This window comes from Nerophis lumbriciformis, linkage group LG04, assembly GCF_033978685.3.
Source record: "Nerophis lumbriciformis linkage group LG04, RoL_Nlum_v2.1, whole genome shotgun sequence".
In the NCBI taxonomy this organism is placed as follows: domain Eukaryota; kingdom Metazoa; phylum Chordata; class Actinopteri; order Syngnathiformes; family Syngnathidae; genus Nerophis; species Nerophis lumbriciformis.
The window spans coordinates 33,115,001-33,133,593 of record NC_084551.2 but is presented as its reverse complement, the minus strand read 5'-3'; the positions used below and the strand labels follow the sequence as shown (position 1 = coordinate 33,133,593).

The 18,593-nt window shown below is 39.1% G+C and overlaps 1 protein-coding gene across 1 annotated transcript; it reads left to right on the top strand.

Moving 5' to 3' along the window:
* Positions 1 to 271: 271 nt before the first annotated feature.
* LOC133592778 (C-type mannose receptor 2-like) lies at positions 272 to 15,845 on the top strand. Its single transcript, XM_061945439.1, has 5 exons — positions 272 to 391; positions 486 to 845; positions 5,425 to 5,763; positions 8,781 to 8,915; positions 15,254 to 15,845. Exons 1-5 carry the CDS (start codon positions 349 to 351, stop codon positions 15,613 to 15,615), a joined length of 1,239 nt encoding a protein of 412 aa, XP_061801423.1. The 5' UTR covers positions 272 to 348; the 3' UTR covers positions 15,616 to 15,845.
* Positions 15,846 to 18,593: the final 2,748 nt, after the last annotated feature.

Here is an 18,593-nt window from a genome sequence, read left to right as displayed (position 1 = left end):
GGAGCTATCACACACAGTAGCAGGAGTTGACCTGCTATCCTATCCTGTACATATAACCTTGTGACTGACAACTGACAAAGTGTGATATGAATTTGCCAGTAGATTGCTGCGTGCATTACAGTATGAAGCACATTTCTGCACTGTGACTGCAGAGAGAGACGAACAAGAAAAACAGCTTTGGTAGGAAATGCATATAAAGAGGAGTCTCTACAAGCCAGGTGACATTCTTATTGCAGAGATATTGTTTGAAGCAGCTGCCACTTCATATTCTGAATATGAACGCATACCTTTTTTTTTTAAGAGTAAATCTTTTTGTTACTATAATATATCTGCCTGAGCACATTCATCATGATGAAAATGACTGAAACCTTATTTCTATTATTACTATCAGGTTTGTACTGTGGCTCATATTTTGCAACACTGTAGAAAAATGGATGGATGGATGGGTTGCTTTTGACACTAAAGTAAAAGTTTTTACCCCACAGAATTGTATTCTTTTCAACTGGCATTCCCCCACTTCCACCACGTCTCCCTGTCCAGAAGCTATGAAGAAGCGAAGGACTACTGCAGAGAGATGTACACCGACCTGGCTACCGTTAACAACCTGACAGATATGGCCGACTTGATGGCTTCTGTTCCAAATACCACAGTCCGAGCGTGGATAGGATTGGAGATGGGAGATGCCCTGAAGTGGCACTGGGCTTGGCCTCATCAAAAACTCAATTTTTCTAACTGGATGGCAGGAGAACCACAGGGCTTGGGCCAAAATTCATGTGCAGCCATGAATCTACTTGGTCAATGGTTTGAGAGTGATTGTGAACCCAAAAGGAGCTTTGTTTGTCAGGGTAAGTACAGCAGTAGTGGAACATCCAAAGTTGAACTCCCCTAAATTAATTTTAAATGAATAATGAAACCACCATCATGAGTCATGGGACTTCAACCCACTGACTCCATGTTTTGTGCAGTCAACTCCTATTAGAGGAAAAGTTTGATAATAACCATGGAAACAGAATTTAGACATTGGAAAGAGTCAATCTGCTCAGTACAATACTCCCGTCCAAAGGCAAAACCCAGTAACTCAATTTTGGTCAAAACTGAGCTGATAATAATTTTGGAGTTACTAGGTGATATGCTGAACATTCTGAACGAAAATTGCAGGCTGGAATTGCGGATACCAATTAACATCAACAAAGCAGAAATCAAATCTCTGTGAATGGATGGGACTTTAATATAAAATAGATTGGTTTTCGTTTGTTTTATCAAAATCAGCTAGAAGTGAGTTACTAGGTTCTGCTTTTGGACGGGAGAATAGGGGCAGAGCAATTACGACAAATAACTCATAACCAACTTTTGTGAAAGCTTCACAAAAGCACACAAATTCTACATCTCCCATTTAATTAATGTAAAGTAATTGCTCGTGGCTAGCAGGAGAAGTTTATAAACAAACTGCCCAATTTGATTGCCTGAAAACTTGTAATATTTCTGCTTCACAGCCAACAATGTCGACTCTCAACTTCTTAAACAGCACATACTGACAAAAGAATCAAAAATATGTGTTCTTATAGTGTCAGACATGTAGCCCATATTAATTCCAGCAGTACAAGAAAAGGAATACGCTATGAAATTGACTATAAGTAAACAATTACCAACCAATTGTGTTTTGAATATAAATATATATATATATATATATATATATATATATATATATATATATATATATATATATATATATATATATATATATATATATATATATGTATACTGTAGTTGTGCCACTAGGTTTTCACTCTGTCCTGTTACCGTGGGAAAAATGTGAAATATTCCACGGGTCATCCACAACACATCAACTTGCATCATTCCGTTCATCTTTAGGACACATACATTTTTCCCCGCAAATTGGATGCTATTTCAGCACATAATATTGTATTATTTATCTATTTTCAAATTTTTTTTTTTTTTAAATTAGCGGCTATACTGTATTTCATCTATTTGCAAATTCTATGGTTAAAAACAATCACTCCTGTTACTTTTAGTCCTGTTGCCTAAATATAATTTTTAGCTTATGAAGCTTGTACAAACCCCGTTTCCACATGAGTTGGGAAATTGTGTTAGATGTAAATATAAACGGAATACAATGATTTGCAAATTCTTTTCCACCCCTATTCAAGTGAATGTACTACTATCTGCAAAACAAGATATTTGATGTTCAAACTCATAAACTTTATATATTTTTTGCAAATAATAATTAACTTAGACTTTCATGGCTGTAACACGTGCCAAAGTAGTTGGGAAAGGGCATTTTCACCACTGTGTTACATGGCCTTCCCTTTTAACAACACTCAGTAAACGTTTGGGAACTGAGGAGACACACTTTTTAAGCTTCTCAGGTGGAATTCTTTCCCATTCTTGCTTGATGTACAGCTTAAGATGTTCAACAGTCCGGGGGTCTCCGTTGTGGTATTTTAGGCTTCATAATGTGCCACACATTTTCAATGGGAGACAGGTCTGGACTACAGGCAGGGCAGTCTAGTACCCGCACTCTTTTACTATGAAGCCACATTGATGTAACACGTGGCCTGGCATTGTCTTGCTGAAATAAGCAGGGGCGTCCATGGTAACGTTGCTTGGATGGCAACATATGTTGCTCCAAAACCTGTATGTACCTTTCAGTATTAATGGCGCCTTCACAGATGTGTAAGTTACCCATGTCTTGGGCACTAATACACCCCCATACCATCACAGATGCTGGCTTTTCAACTTTGCGACTATAACAATCCGGATGGTTCTTTTCCTTTTTGGTCCGGAGGACACGACATCCACAGTTTCCAAAAACAATTTGAAATGTGGACTCGTCAGACCACAGAACACTTTTCCACTTTGTATCAGTCCATCTTAGATGAGCTCAGGCCCAGCGAAGCCGATGGCGTTCCTGGGTGTTGTTGATAAGCGGTTTTCGCCTTGCATATGATAGTTTTAATTTGCACTTACAGATGTAGCGACCAACTGTAGTTACTGACAGTGGGTTTCTGAAGTGTTCCTGAGCCCATGTGGTGATATCCTTTACACACTGATGTCGCTTGTTGATGCAGTACAGCCTGAGGGATCGAAGGTCACAGGCTTAGCTGCTTACGTGCAGTGATTTCTACAGATTTTCTGAACCATTTGATGATATTACGGACCGTAGATGGTGAAATCCCTAAATTCCTTGCAATAGCTGGCTGAGAAAGGTTTTTCTTAAACTGTTCAACAATTTGCTCACGCATTTGTTGACAAAGTGGTGACCCTCGCCCCATCCTTGTTTGTGAAAGACTGAGCATTTTATGTAATCTACTTTTATACCCAATCATGGCACCCACCTGTTCTCAATTTGCCTGTTCACCTGTGGGATGTTCCAAATAAGTGTTTGATGAGCATTCCTCAACTTTATCAGTATTTATTGCCACCTTTCCCAACTTCTTTGTCACGTGTTGCTGGCATCAAATTCTAAAGTTAATGATTATTTGCAACAAAAAAAAAAAGTTTATCAGTTTGAACATCAAATATGTTGTCTTTGTAGCATATTCAACTGAATATGGGTTGAAAATGATTTGCAAATCATTGTATTAATCCAACACGCCGGATTGTAGTCAGCTGGAGGCGTGTCTGAATGAAATTAAACAATGGATGTCCGCTAACTTCTTGCAACTCAACGCCAAGAAAACGGAAATGCTGATTATCGGTCCTGCTAGACACTGACATTTATTTAATAATACCACCTTAACATTTGACAACCAAACAATTACACAAGGCGACTCGGTAAAGAATCTGGGTATTATCTTCGACCCAACTCTCTCGTTTGAATCACACATTAAGAGTGTTACTAAAACAGCCTTCTTTCATCTCCGTAATATCGCTAAAATGTGTTCTATTTTATCCACTAGCGACGCTGAGATCATTATTCATGCGTTCGTTACGTCTCGTCTCGATGCAACGTATTATTTCCGGGTCTCCCTATGTCTGGCATTAAAAGATTACAGTTGGTACAAAATGCTGCTGCTAGACTTTTGACAAGAACAAGAAAGTTTGATCATATTACGCCTATACTGGCTCACCTGCACTGGCTTCCTGTGCACTTAAGAAGTGACTTTAAGGTTTTACTACTTACGTATAAAATACTACACGGTCTAGCTCCAGACTATCTTGCCGATTGTATTGTATTATATGTCCTGGCAAGAAATCTGCGTTCAAAGAACTCCGGCTTATTAGTGATTCCCAGAGCCCCAAAAAAATCTGCGGGCTATAGAGCGTTTTCTATTCGGGCTCCAGTACTATGGAATGCCCTCGCGGTAACAATTAGAGATGCTACCTCAGTAGAAGCATTTAAGTCCCATCTTAAAACTCATTTGTATACTCTAGCCTTTAAATAGCCCCCATTTTTTAGACCAGTTGATCTGCCGTTTCTTTTCTTTTCTCTTCTCCTCTGCTCCCCCTATCCCTTGTGGAGGGGGAGACACACAGGTCCGGCGGCCATGGATGAAGTGTTGGCTGTCCAGAGTCGAGACCCGGGGTGGACCGCTCGCCTGTGCATCGGTTGGGAACATCTCTGCGCTGCTGAACCGTCTCCGCTCGGGATGGTTTCTTGCTGGCCCCACTATGGACTGGACTCTTACTATTATGTTGGATCCACTATGGACTGGACTCTCACAATATTATGTCAGACCCACTCGACATCCATTGCTTTCGGTCTCCCCTAAAGGGCGGGGGGGGGGGGGTTACCCACATATGCGGTCCTCTCCAAGGTTTCTCATAGTCATTTACATCGACGTCCCACTGGGGTGAGTTTTTCCTTGCCCTTATGTGGGCTCTGTACCGAAGATGTCGTTGTGGCTTGTGCAGCCCTTTGAGACACTTGTGATTTAGGGCTATATAAATAAACATTGATTGATTGATTGATTGATTGGTATTCCGTTTATATTTACATCTAACACAATTTCCCAACTCATATGGAAACAAGGTTTGTACAAAAATAAAACAAAGTTGCCTCAATACACCATTACACATTTCAAATAATTCATTATGTGTATTATAAGATTTAGAGTTGAAAACACAGGAAGGAGTTTATTTAAAGAGGGGCACATTAAACAAATAGCTAGAATAAAACACTAGAAGGTGTCAGGACCCATTACTGTCTGTCAGGCATCTTCAAAGATTTGCTTTCTTTTAGTTGTATTATCCTTGTGTAGCAGTTAGTAACGTTAAATAGTGACTTAAATAATAGTGTGTACGGTTGGCTAAGACAAACTAAAACAAAAAAAATATAATCCGAAAAATAACTTCAACAGGCAAGGAATGTATTGTGTTTGACTTTTGAACTTCCACTATTAATACAATCACCATATTGTTTATAGAATGTCACAAATCATGCTCTCTGTGAAAACCTTGCAGGCAACATCAATGACACCAGCAACTACATTTTTGTTGCCAACACCAAATCATGGCGAGACGCCCAAAAGCATTGCAGGGATTTGTCCCTGGATCTGGTTGGTGTGGGCTCAGCGGAAGAGAACGAGGATGTCCGAAATGTTTCCACATCTCAGAACATGTGGATCGGCCTCTTCCGAGATGCCTGGAAGTGGTCTGATGGGAGCGAGTCGTCATTCCGCCACTGGAAACCACAGCAACCAAACTCTGCTAATCAGGATTGTGTTGCTGCAGTGTTCAAAGATGAAGGCCGCTGGAATGATCTGGGATGCAGCAGCAAGCGCACCTTTGTCTGTCATGGCCGTAAGTTGACTCATTTCTGGGTTGGATTTTACTGTCAGGCTTTTCCATCAGCTTACAGGTGTGGTATACTACATATAAATATACAAATATCTGTTTCTTAGCTGTGGTCCGTATGGGCCGCAGGAGCACCCAGTTGTAATACACTTTTCCAACACTTGTGGCAGTACTGACACTATTTAACAAACGGAAGAAGTCTGAAGCTAAAGTCATAGAGAAGTTTCTTAAGCGCAAAAATTATGACTAAAGTGGTAAAGCTGCATTTTTATTTACAATTTATTTTTATTGACAGTTTAGTTAAAAAACATATACATTATTGATTTAGTTAATTTCAGCACAACATAATTGTATATACATTTATTTTTCATCAGTTATGAGTCTCTTTGTATGCAGTATATTTGGTTGGTACTTATATTTCTAATCAGCCTGACCTAAGTCTAAGGTTTTTGTGTTAAATACAAAACCCAAAACCGGTGAAGTTGGCATGTTGTGTAAATCGTAAAGAAAAACAGAATACAATGATTTGCAAATCTTTTTCAACCTATAATGGAATAGACTGCAAAGACAAGATACTTAACGTTCGAAATGGTAAACTTTGTTATTTTTTGCAAATATTAGCTCATTTTGACTTTGATGCGTGCAACATGTTTCCAAATAGCTGGCACAAGTGGCAAAAAAGGCTGAGAATGTTGAGGAATGCTAATCAAAGACTCATTTGGAACATCCCACAGGTGAACAGGCTAATTGGGAACAGGTGGGTGCCATGATTGGGTATAAAAGTAGATTCCATGAAATGCTCAGTCATTCACAAACAAGGATGGGGCGAGGGTCACCACTTTGTCAACAAATGCGTGAGCAAATCTTCAAACAGTTTAAGAACAACATGTCTCAATGAGTTATTGCAAGGAATGTAAGGATTTCACCATCTACTGTCCATAATATCATCAAAAGGTTGAGAGAATCTGGAGAAATCACTGCACTTAAGCGGCAAGGCCCAAGAATTCGATCCCTCAGGCGGTACTGCATGAAAAAGCGACATGGGTGTGTAAAGGATATCACCACATGGGCTCAGGAACACTTCAGAAAACCACTGTCAGTAACTACAGTTCGTTGCTACATCTGTAAGCGCAAGTTAAAACTCTCCTATGCAAAGCGAAAGCTATTTATCAACAACACCCAGAAACGCCGCCGGCTTTGCTGGGCCCGAGCTCATCTAAGAGGGACTGATGCAAGTGGAAAAGTGTTCTGTGGTCTGACGAGTCCACATTTGAAATTGTTTTTGGAAACTGTGGATGTCGTGTCCTCCGGACCAAAGAGGAAAAGAACCATCCAGACTGTTATAGGTGCGAAGTTCAAAAGCCAGCATCTGTGACGGTATGGGGGTGTATTAGTGTCCAAGGCATGGTTAACTTACACATCTGTGAAGACACCATTAATGCTGAAAAGTACATACAGGTTTTGTCTAAGCAACGTCTTTTTCATGGACGCTCCTGCTTATTTCATCAAGACAATGCCAAGCCACATTCTGCATGTGTTACAATAGCATGGCTTCGTAGTAAAAGAGTGCAGGTACTAGACTGGTCTGCCTGTAGTTCATTGAAAATGTGTGGCGCATTATGAAGTGTAAAATATGATAATGGAGACCCCGGACTGTTGAACAACTTAAGCTGTACATCAAGCAAGAATGGGAAAGAATTCCACCTGAAAAGCTTCAAAAATTGGTCTCCTCAGTTCCTAAAAGTTTACTGAGTGTTGTTGAAAGGAAAGGCCATGTAACACAGTGGTAAAAATGACCCTGTGCCAACTTTTTTGCAATGTGTTGCTGCCATTAATGATTATTTGCATAAAAATATTTTGTTTCTGAGTTCGAACATTAAGTACAGTATCTTGTCTTTGCAGTCTATTTAATTGAATATAGGTTGAAAAGGATTTGCAAATTTTTATATTCTGTTTTTATTTACGATTTACACAACGTGCCAACTTCACTGGTTTTGGGTTTTGTAAATAATAATATTTGTGATTAACACATGACTTCATATCATTTGTCAAGGTTGTAAACTGTAAGTAGGTTAGATAAAATAATTTAAAAAGATTTTAAAAAAAGAGTAAGATTACTAAGCCAGTGTTAATATTTGAGTAGGCCCCAAGTCAAAAATGTTAAAAAGAATCCTGTTTTGGAGCAGCAGTTTTTAGGCACCAAAAGACTTTAGCGTCAAAAAAATAAAGAAAAAACCTTTTTCCCAAACCTGCTAAGCAAACTTCAGTTATGTCAAAAGGTAAAATTAATATATTTTTAGTTTTAGTTTAGTGGGAGCAGAAACATTATTACACAGCGTTTTTACATTTTTAATATACAGCAAGTACAAGGTGGCTAACAATGCAGCTAATAGGAATAATCTATTGCACCCATAAAGCCCTCTAAAAACATCCAAAAACCGCCAACAATACTCCATTTACATGTCGTAACCTGAATATTAAACAAGTATCAGTGATATTGTTATTCTAAGCGCTAACGCTGAGGAACTACTTTTAGCGGGGCCGTGTTTACAGAAAAGTAACTACTATAGCTTATGCAGCTATGACACCTCTTATTTTGGCTATGACAGTACTCAGAAAGGGTATGAACAATTTTAGACATTCAACATTATGACACATTGTAAAAAAATGTTTACAAACTTTCATTTGATTAACTCTTAATAATGTCTTTTGATTAACTCTTAATAATGTCTTTTGTCTTTTTACCAACTAAAACAGTCACATTTTTAATGCTAGTTTAACCAAAATAAATTAGTATCACAACAGTAATAGGAAAATAGTATAAATTACTGTATTAAGGAAAATGATAAGAACCAAAGTCCTGGACCTACTATAAGTCTAGCTTTCATATCCCAAATCAATTAGACATTTTGTTTCATGGAAAAAAAAATGGTGATGTTAAACACATTTCAAATACAACATGAACATCAGGTATTCCAAGCATCTGAATAAAAACATTGCTGCATTTTTGTGATTTTATGCAGCCGGCAAAGTTGTACCAACCGGTCAGACGAGCACACAGGAGACACAAGGTGTCACAATTCCGTCCACCAGCTCATCTTCAGAGGAAATACCCATTAATTCTACAGCAGCTACTTCGACACAACAATTACGTTCAGGTATGTGTCACTGGCAGAGACAACAAAGAACACAGTGGAGGGCGGTGTTTCGTACCTGGGCCTTCAGTGCACGTTTAATATAATTGACCCAGAACTTTCTCAGGTCACAATGAAACAAAAACTATTACGTTTATACAAAAATGATATGTAACAAGATGTGGCATAATGGGGAAGACTACCATTGTTACTTAAAGCAACAGTTCAAGTTAAAGTACTACTGATAGTCACACACACACTAAATGTGGTGAAATTACCCTCTGCAATTTAACCCATCTCCTTGTTCCACCCCCTGGGAGGTGAGGGGAGCAGTGAGCAGTGGTGGCCGCGCTAAGGAATCATTTTGGTGATTTAACGCCCAATTCCAACCCTTGATGCTGATTGCCAAGCAGGGAGGCAATGGGTCCCATTTTTATAGTCTTTGGTATGACTCGGCCGGGGTTTGAATTCACGACCTACCGATCTCAGGGCGGACACTCTAACCACGAGGCCACTGAGCAGGCTAAAGTTACCTAAGTTAACCCTTTATTTTTTAATACTCCATCTAAAAACAACTCCAACTCTATACACAATATCATCTGCAGTCAGTCTAATAAGATAACACAAATATGAAATGTTGAAATAAAATACATCACACTCACCAGAGATGCCAATGCTTGTAAACTCTGGTCTAGAAGTAGCTACCAAACAAGCTAGTTAGCTTCGAGGGTGGCAGACCTCTGCTTAGTTAAAAAAAAAAAATATTTTTAAGAATGGCACCAAGTCAATTTCTCCTCCTCCTCCTTTGTCAGCCAATTGCGGGATTGCTAATGATAAACTTTGCACACCATACGGCAAGGGTCTCAAACTCAAGTTACCTGGGGGCCACTGGATGCAGAAACTGGGTGATTTCTTAAAAACATCTAACATGGGGCTGCATGGGATTCTGGGTATTTGTTCTGTTGTGTTTATGTTGTGTTACGGTGCGGATGTTATCCCGAAATGTGTTTGTCATTCTTGTTTGGTGTGGGTTCACAGTGTGGCGCATATTTGTAACAGTGTTAAAGTTGTTTATACGGCCACCCTCAGTGTGCCCTTTATGGCTGTTGTTCAAGTATGTCTTGCAGTCACTTTCGTGTGTCTACAGAAGCCAAATACAACATGTGACAGGGCTGGCATGCTGTTAGTATAGGCTGTAGAGGACGCTAAAGGCAGTGCCGCGACGGCACGCCCTTAATATTGTTGTCTGGGTGAAAATCGGCAGAAATTCGGGAGAATGGTTGCTCCTGAAGATTTCCGGGAGGGGCACTGAAAGTCGGGAGGGTTTACAAGTATGACGCTGTCAAGTGCCATTCATATGAATATGAATATCTTTGTTGTAGCGGTGTAGCGTGCAAGGACGGGAGTGGAAGAAGTGTCAAAAGATGGAGCTAACTGTTTTAATGACATTCAGACTTTACTTAAATCAATAACAGAGCAGCATCTCCTCATCCATGGCTCACTAGTGCAATAACAACCCCGGAAATTTCTCCTGTGAAAAACCGTCCGACCGAAACTCTCTAATAACTAAAGTTCCTTGGGTGAATAATGTAAACTCACTACACCGGTATGTTTTAGCGCTTTTATGGCAAGTTTACTGACAGATATAAGTAAGAACTTTACACTACTTTATATTAGAAATGCCAACAGCGGAGGATGAATGTCCCATAACAAGAAGATAGAGAAAAAGAAGAAGCTTGTCGACTACGGGGTCGGCACGGACTACAAAGGCGGACGCACGTAATTTTTCAGGAATTATGCAGATCCCAAATACAGATCAGCAGGTACCAGAAGGTAAGAAAAGTTGCTTTTGCATAATATTGCGAAACAAAACGCCAGATAATATGTCTTACCTTATACACACACCATAATAATTATCGTATGTTGAAGCACAGTACAATCCATCAAGCGGTGCGGCTTCATAGCTTACCAAAGTCGTACTAAAACATTTTGATAGATTTTTGAGCGCCGTGTGGAATGTTCTATATTCTCAATGAAACATATAAAATGTTGGTGTTGTTTACTTGAGTCATATTGCAGTCTACACCTATCTCTTATGTGTGACTGCCATTATATTGCAGTCTACACTTATCTCTTATGTTTGACTGCCATCTACTCGTCACATTCATCAGTTCACCATGTACCAAATAAAATAGCTTTGAGGTCGTTAAGCAAAACCAGAATTATTCTGTACATTAGGTTATAAGGCGCACTGTCGATTTTTGAGGGGAAAAAAAGGATTTTAAGTGCGCCTTATAGTCCAGAAAATACGGTTAAGTCACCAAAAAAAACGGGGCATACATGTAAATATAAAATAAATATATCCGTGAAAGTTCAATGATAAGGTTGCTTGATTCAAATTGTGTTATTTTAGCTCAGGAGCCACATTCAGGAAAATATATTACCAAGTGGGAATACATTTAAATCATGGCATGATAACTTAAAAATAAAGAGAACTTCAGATTGTTTTCTTTGTTTAAAAATATACCAAGCACATTCTGAAAATGATTTATTTTAACCTTACATGTTGCGAGTAATAGTATTCTATCTTCATTTATCATTATTTATACTTTTTGAATAGATGATGTGATAATGTTCATCAGTCAAATAGGTGGAATTGAGTCTAGGAGAGTTTTATAATGCTCTCATTGGTGTTATTTTTTAATCTATCAGACGATGAAATGGATAATATTATCAAAATCAAATTACAGGATGTTATTAATGTAATTTCCTCAATTTCCTCAACTGATTAACTAACATCATGTGGTTTATTATGTACATATGTAGCATCATCTACAACAAAACTTGTGAAATTGGACTCATTTCATTAGTAACACATGAAGTTAGAAAATGTCTCCCAAGTCATACAGTAAGTACAACACGAAATGTACAGATTATCAAATGCATTGATTTAGGTAGAAATGTCACAGGTCACATTACCAACAACCAGTGACGTGCAGTCATGGAAAGAAAAAAAATGTAAAAAGAAAAAAATTAATTAAATTGTTATATGTATCCAGTGATTATACTATAGAGTTATTTTCCATTTAACTTCACCAGTTTTAGATTATTTTTATTCAAAATCGCTGAATTTTCACATTTGCCGTTCAAATACTGAGAAGAGACGGTGCGGTGATCAGCAGCCAGTTGAGGCACGTCACTCAGTGCCTCAACATGGATTCCGGACTCGGCTAACTGCTGGCCTGCTGTGCAGTGAGATTGTATTGCTATATGAACTATATTATACATTTCCATAGTTTAGTTAGCTGAGGTATATAATGTACAGTGTATTTTGTCAACAACTGAATGTGTGTAACGTATTTCTTGTGCTGAGCGATCATAAAACGGCTGCAAAAGACGCACTGGCTGAGGCTCCAGTAGCCCCGCCTCCTGCACCCCCGCCGTAGAATTGTTATATCAACTAAAGCCCACACTTAAACTTTCCACGTGCAAGATTGAATCTATTTAAAAAAGTTATTTCATAAGAAGCCAAAAAGTGCAAAAACAATAATGTTCGTGTTGGAGGCGTTGTGAATGACTGCAGGGCCACAACATTAGGTACACCTGCAGACTGCAGGTGTATCTAATTCACAACTCCTCCAACACGAACATTATTGTTTTTGCACTTTTTGGCTTCTTATTAAATAACTTTTGTAACCTATTTTCATGGGCTTTTCTCTTTGTGATATTAATTTACTGTTATGTGCTGTTATACAGTATATGCCTTGAGCTCTTATTTTGAAGGCGCTAAGAGCGGAAGTCATGACATGGAGTGGAGTGGAGGTTTTTGAAAGAAGGTAAATAAAGTGGTCCTCGTGTAAACTGGAGCCTCCGTGTTTGTTATTTTGTAGTTTCATACAGTATAGGCGACATTTATAAACCCTCGGTTACACTTTTTTAAATAGATTCAATCTTGCACGTGGAAAGTTTAAGTGAGGGCTTTAGTTGTGGACTTCATTTATAAGTAAAGGTAAGACCATAATAACGTTTTTGTTAGGATAGAGTTCAAGGGTGGACCCCGGGATGCGGAGAATGGAGGCAAGGGAAGCGATAACAAATGAAAATATTTAATAAGTCCAAAATGGTAAATAAGGATGATGGGGCAAAAAGTGCACACCATGGAAAATCTAACAAAGGTAGTCTCTTTCAGAGGTTGGCGGAACCAAGGTCAGGAACGCACACAGCGTGGCAAAAAACTAGTCCTCTAAAACAAGGTGGCTAGAAAAACAAAAACACAACAAGGTCAATATAACAGAAATATGTGAAGGCAACATACCAGGGAAGCTGAGTCAAGGTAACACATGTCAGAGTAGAGTTCAGGAAGAATAACCGGCGGGGACCAGCTGGTGGAGACGCGCTTAAATACTACCCGGAGATGATTAGCAGCAGGTGTGCCTCGTTGGGGACAAAAGACTGTGGAAGAAACTGAAAAAACCAATAGAGAAGGCAGGGAGAAGACAACATACATAACAGTTGTTTTTTTTATTAAATGTGCTTTTTTGTGTGCTACAGTTTGTATGTGTAAAGTTAAAGTTAAGTTAAAGTACCAATGATTGTCACACACACACTAGGTGTGGTGAAATTTGTCGTCTGCATTTGACCCATCCCCTTGTTCACCCCCTGGGAGGTGAGGGGAGCAGTGGGCAGCAGCAGCGCTGCGCCCGGGAATCATTTTTGGTGATTTAACCCCCAATTCCAACCCTTGATGCTGAGTGCCAAGCAGGGAAGAATGCTGGTATGAGCTTTTAAACATAACCCGTTAACTGCTGCCAATCAAATGGTGAATAAGATACTCTTTAGGGTTCATATGTTTGTAAATCTGACTGTGATGAAGTCAGTGCCTCACCAGCCATGAACCTCACCGCACGTCACTGCCAACAACATATTTGACAATCGAGGCATGAACATAACAATCCACATTCTGTGCACTATCAGTAATAAGCAGCGTAAGTTTTTAGTATGCAAACATGGATGTGCTGCCTCTGTCTTTACGCGGCACATAGCTCCGCCCCCCTCAGAAGTCATGAGCGCTCTCGCGCCTCAGGGGATACAAAGAATAGCTATTGTGACATGGTAAATGGTAACTACGACCCATCAGGAGCAAGGGTGAAGTGTCTTGCTCAAGGACACAACGGACATGACTAGGATGACGGAAGCAAGGGATCGAACCAGGAACCTTCAGGTTGCTGGCACGGCCACGTCGTCCAGTGGACACACTTAGAATCACAGTATCTTTCATTCAAAAATGTCAGCTCATTTTTACACGTAGAAAACCTGTAAAAGGCCGTATGTTTGACAGCCCTGGTCTAAGACTACCTACACCCTTATCAAGAATACAAAATGGTTTGTTCCACCTGAATAACAGCAGACCAGGCATCTGAATCACAGACGTCATCAAAGCTCACCTTTACCATTCAACCACAACACCAGCATTCTGGAACAAGGATGAAAGAAAGATAACAGTGTAATTAAGATAACTGTGACAACATATGTGAAAGGTATGTTTACATTTCATTGCCCATAACTGTGGTGCATTCAAAGACCCTCAATTAAAGTTAGGGACAGAGACATCACTGGTTTTAAAGACAGGGGGAGACTTAACCTCCAGGAGATGCACTACTAATGATATAATTATAATAAAAAATATGTATTGTTATTATTTGTATAATCCACTGATGATAATCATCTATGTGTATCATATCATTGCTATTTTACACTCCAAGGAAAACTGAATATGTTAACCTACTCAGTGGCCTTGTGGTTAGAGTGTCCGCCCTGAGATCGGTAGGTCGTGGGTTCAAACCCTGGCCGAGTCATACCAAAGACTATAACAATGGGACCCATTACCTCCCTGCTTGGCACTCAGCATCAAGGGTTGGACTTGGGGGTTAAATCACCAAAAATTATTCCTGGGCGCGACCACTGCTGCTCACTGCTCCCCCACCTCCCAGGGGGTGAACAAGGGGATGGGTCAAATGCAGAGGACAAATTTCACAACCCCTAGTGTGTATGTGACAATCATTGGTATATTAACTTTAACTTAACTTTAGTGCATGTAAACAAGTGTGTGTATGAGTTTAGTATGCTATGTTGGGTTTAGGGTTGGCTGGGGGGACCTTCAGGAGTCTTGTGTTTGTGGCACCAGAATTCGGTGCTACGCCCTTGTCTGAAATTATGTTTCAAAAGTCTCCTAGAAATGGGACAAAGTATGATGGCCTCATAAGAGATTTCTGACATCTTCAAATGTTATTCTTAATATTTTTGTATACAAGAAATAAAAATAACTCAGTCCTTTACTGTGTTTTTGCCTTGTACTCCTAAAGGTAACCTGATCTTAATTCGTAAAAACATGACCTGGATGGAAGCGCTGGGTTACTGCAGAGAACACCACATGGACCTTGTCTACATCAGCGACCAGAGCGCTCAGGATCGAGCAGCGGCGATGGCGAGGAACGCTACGTCGTCTCACGTCTGGCCCGGCTTACGCTACACTTGTAACTTCTACTTTTGGTTCTGGACCGGTTCAGCGGTGGACTGCTACCAGAACTGGGCCCCGGGACAAGGATCGGAGGGTGCAAATGGGTGCGGAGTTACTGGGGCCATGGAGGCCACGGGGGGGCAGCAGTGGGTGGGCTTGGTTGAGACGCGGCAACTGAATTTCATCTGCCAGGACTGTGCTGGTTAAAGAATATTTTTGGGGTTATTCTAGCGTTCTATTCACACGTCTTTGTGAAGGCAGAGCAGTGAGAAGAGTTGAGGGCTGCCTCCTCCATTGTTGAGGGTGAATTTCATTAAATATGCCAACATTGTGGTGTGCAGGCCAACACATTCATGGGCAGAGAGAGTGACGTGAGAACATTGATCTGCTGCTTTCACTCAGGGGTTAATATTTGCATGTTGACCCCATTTGGATATAGGGCTCAAGATGGTCTTTTTAGGACCACCATGGCCCTGCTGCAGACTGCCTGCTGCCCCCACTGACCTGACCTTCACTTGTCCGCAGTGCTGAGGTCTACATGGATCACAGATAACCGTGGGAATACTAATAATACAATATTTATACGATATTTCGAAACTGTATACTTATAGTGATGGTGTCAAGTTCCTCATCTCACACACACTGACTAACAAGATATCAAAACATTACATATTATATCAAAAACATATTGTGTATTAGTGTGGATCATAGGGGTTTCTAGGGCTGCAAATCTTTGGGTGTCCCACGATTCGATTCAATATCGATTCTTGGGGTCACGATTAGATTCAAAATCGATTTTTTCCGAATCAAAACAATTCTTTATTCATTCAATACATAGGATTTCAGCAGGATCTACCCCAGTCTGCTGACATGCAAGCAGAGTAGTAGATTTTTGTAAAAAGCTTTTATAATTGTAAAGGACAATGTTTTATTAACTGATTGCAATAATGTAAATTTGTTTTTAACTATTAAATGAACCAAAAATATGACTTATTTTATCTTTGTGAAAATATTGGACACAGTGTGTTGTCAAGCTTATGAGATGCGATGCAAGTGTAGCCACTGTTATGTTGAAATTGTAACTAATATTGATACTGTTGTTGATAATATTCATTTTTGTTTCACTACTTTTGGTTTGTTCTGTGTCGTGTTTGTGTCTCCTCTCAATTGCTCTGTTTATTGCAGTTCTGAGTGTTGCTGGGTCGGGTTTGGTTTTGGAATTGGATTGCATTGTTATGGTATTGCTGTGTATTGTTTTGTTGGATTGATTAATTAAAAATTTTTTTTTTTAATTTTTAAAAAAATAAAAAAAATAAATAAAATAAAATAAAAAAAATCGATTTAAAAAAAAATGAGAATCGATTCTGAATCGCACAACGTGAGAATCGCGAGTCGAACTCGAATCGATTTTTTCCCACACTCCTAGGGGTTTCAATACAATAGGAAGCTTTAAGTGGTTGATAGCATTTTATAGGGCATGGAACCATATATGGTACCAAACGACCAAACTTTTTCCACAATGGGCCGCATGACGAAAAGTCAAAGTATGCGGGGGCCATTTAGAATGTATTTTTTTTTGTTGTAAAAAATAAAATAAAAATGCTGAAAACATATGCTTAAAGATAAAACGTAGTGTTAGCTTTGTGTTATGAGTGACAAAGTGTACTATTATTGGTTATTTCAGGGGTGTCAAAGTGTGGCCAGTGTTCAGCAGCTCGGGTTTTGTTGAACTGCGACATATATTGTCACACAAAAACAACGGTAAAGATGTAAGACAAAAAGATCAAAAAGACATAACGTAATGACGAAAAAGCTGACATTTTAATACCGGTACTAATAACAAATAATACAATTTGTCATTTTAAGACAAAGCTGGCTCTATGCTTTGATATATAATATGCTTTGATATATAATATATAAAAAAATGTAAATATCCTATACATTTTCAAATGTTATAGAAACATTTCAGCTTGTTTCTCATGACATTATGTCGTTTTACTCTTTTCTTACATTTTTTCCCCCACAAAAACATGTTGCAGGCCAACAATACTTGGGCCGCACTTTGGTAAATGGTAAATGGATTATACTTGTAAAGCGCTCTTCTTCCTTCAAGGTACTCAAAGCGCTTTGACACTTTTCCACATTCACCCATTCATCAATCATCAATCAAAGTTTACTTATACAGCCCTTAATTACAAACGTCTCAAAGGGCTGCACAAACCAAAACAAGATCCTTGGCTCAGATCCCACATCAGGGCAAAAAAAAACTAATCCCAATGGGGAGAAAGAGAACCAATGGAAGGGACGGCAGATGTGGAGACCCCCGCCCTTGGGTGATCGGTGCAATGGATGCAGAGTGGATACGGTTAATACCGTGAGAGTTCAAGTCACACACACATTCACACACTGATGGTGGAAGCCGCCATGCAAGGTGCTAAAAAATATTTTCAAAACAGGATACAGGTTACAAAAAGTCCTCTTGGCTGCTGACGACTTACAAAGCGCAGTGTTGGCCTAAAAATAGCATTTAAAAAAAATGTATTTACAAAAATCAAATAATGTTAATCAATCTAATGAAATACAAAAGAGAAAACCCTACTACATTTAATGTTTTTAATCCAAAAATTAATTCTTGAAAAAAAAAGGTTATTATTATTTTTTTAATATACATTTTTTCATCAATCGATTCTTGAGAATTATGAATCAATCAAGAATTGAATTAAATGAAAATCGCAATTTGGATTTGATTAAAATTTTTGGAGCACCCCTCCCTACTTGTCACTTTTCGGCACCATGGCATGCTGTCCCTTGAATTGTATGGACATTTACAGAAATTGGGATCAGAGCTCACATACATTGTCTTCTCTGGAGTACGACAGTTGAACCTGAGGTGAGAGGGACGTTTTTCATCAAATTATAAATATTCAGCTCTTTCTATGTTTTTCCGTAACGATTTTACAACAAAACAATTGTTACCTTTGGTACCCTTTTTACCAATTGTTAAAAAATGTGAACTGAATAGATGGTATGTCTGTCTGTCAACTAGCAACATCATTTTTTGTTTTAAATTACAGGCAGATTTTGATGAACCTTCCAGAAAATGTCAGAAATGAGACAAATTATTTTATTTTGGGGGTGATCAGGATCATTTCTACTACGTTACCTTGTGCTTACATTACACATCT

Coding starts and splice junctions, on each gene's coding strand:
- LOC133592778 (XM_061945439.1), top strand. CDS start 349: ATGATGAAAATGACTGAAACCTTATTTCTATTATTACTATCAG. Junction 846..5,424: donor AAGGAGCTTTGTTTGTCAGG/GTAAGTACAGCA, acceptor AAAACCTTGCAG/GCAACATCAATGACACCAGC. Junction 5,764..8,780: donor CACCTTTGTCTGTCATGGCC/GTAAGTTGACTC, acceptor GATTTTATGCAG/CCGGCAAAGTTGTACCAACC.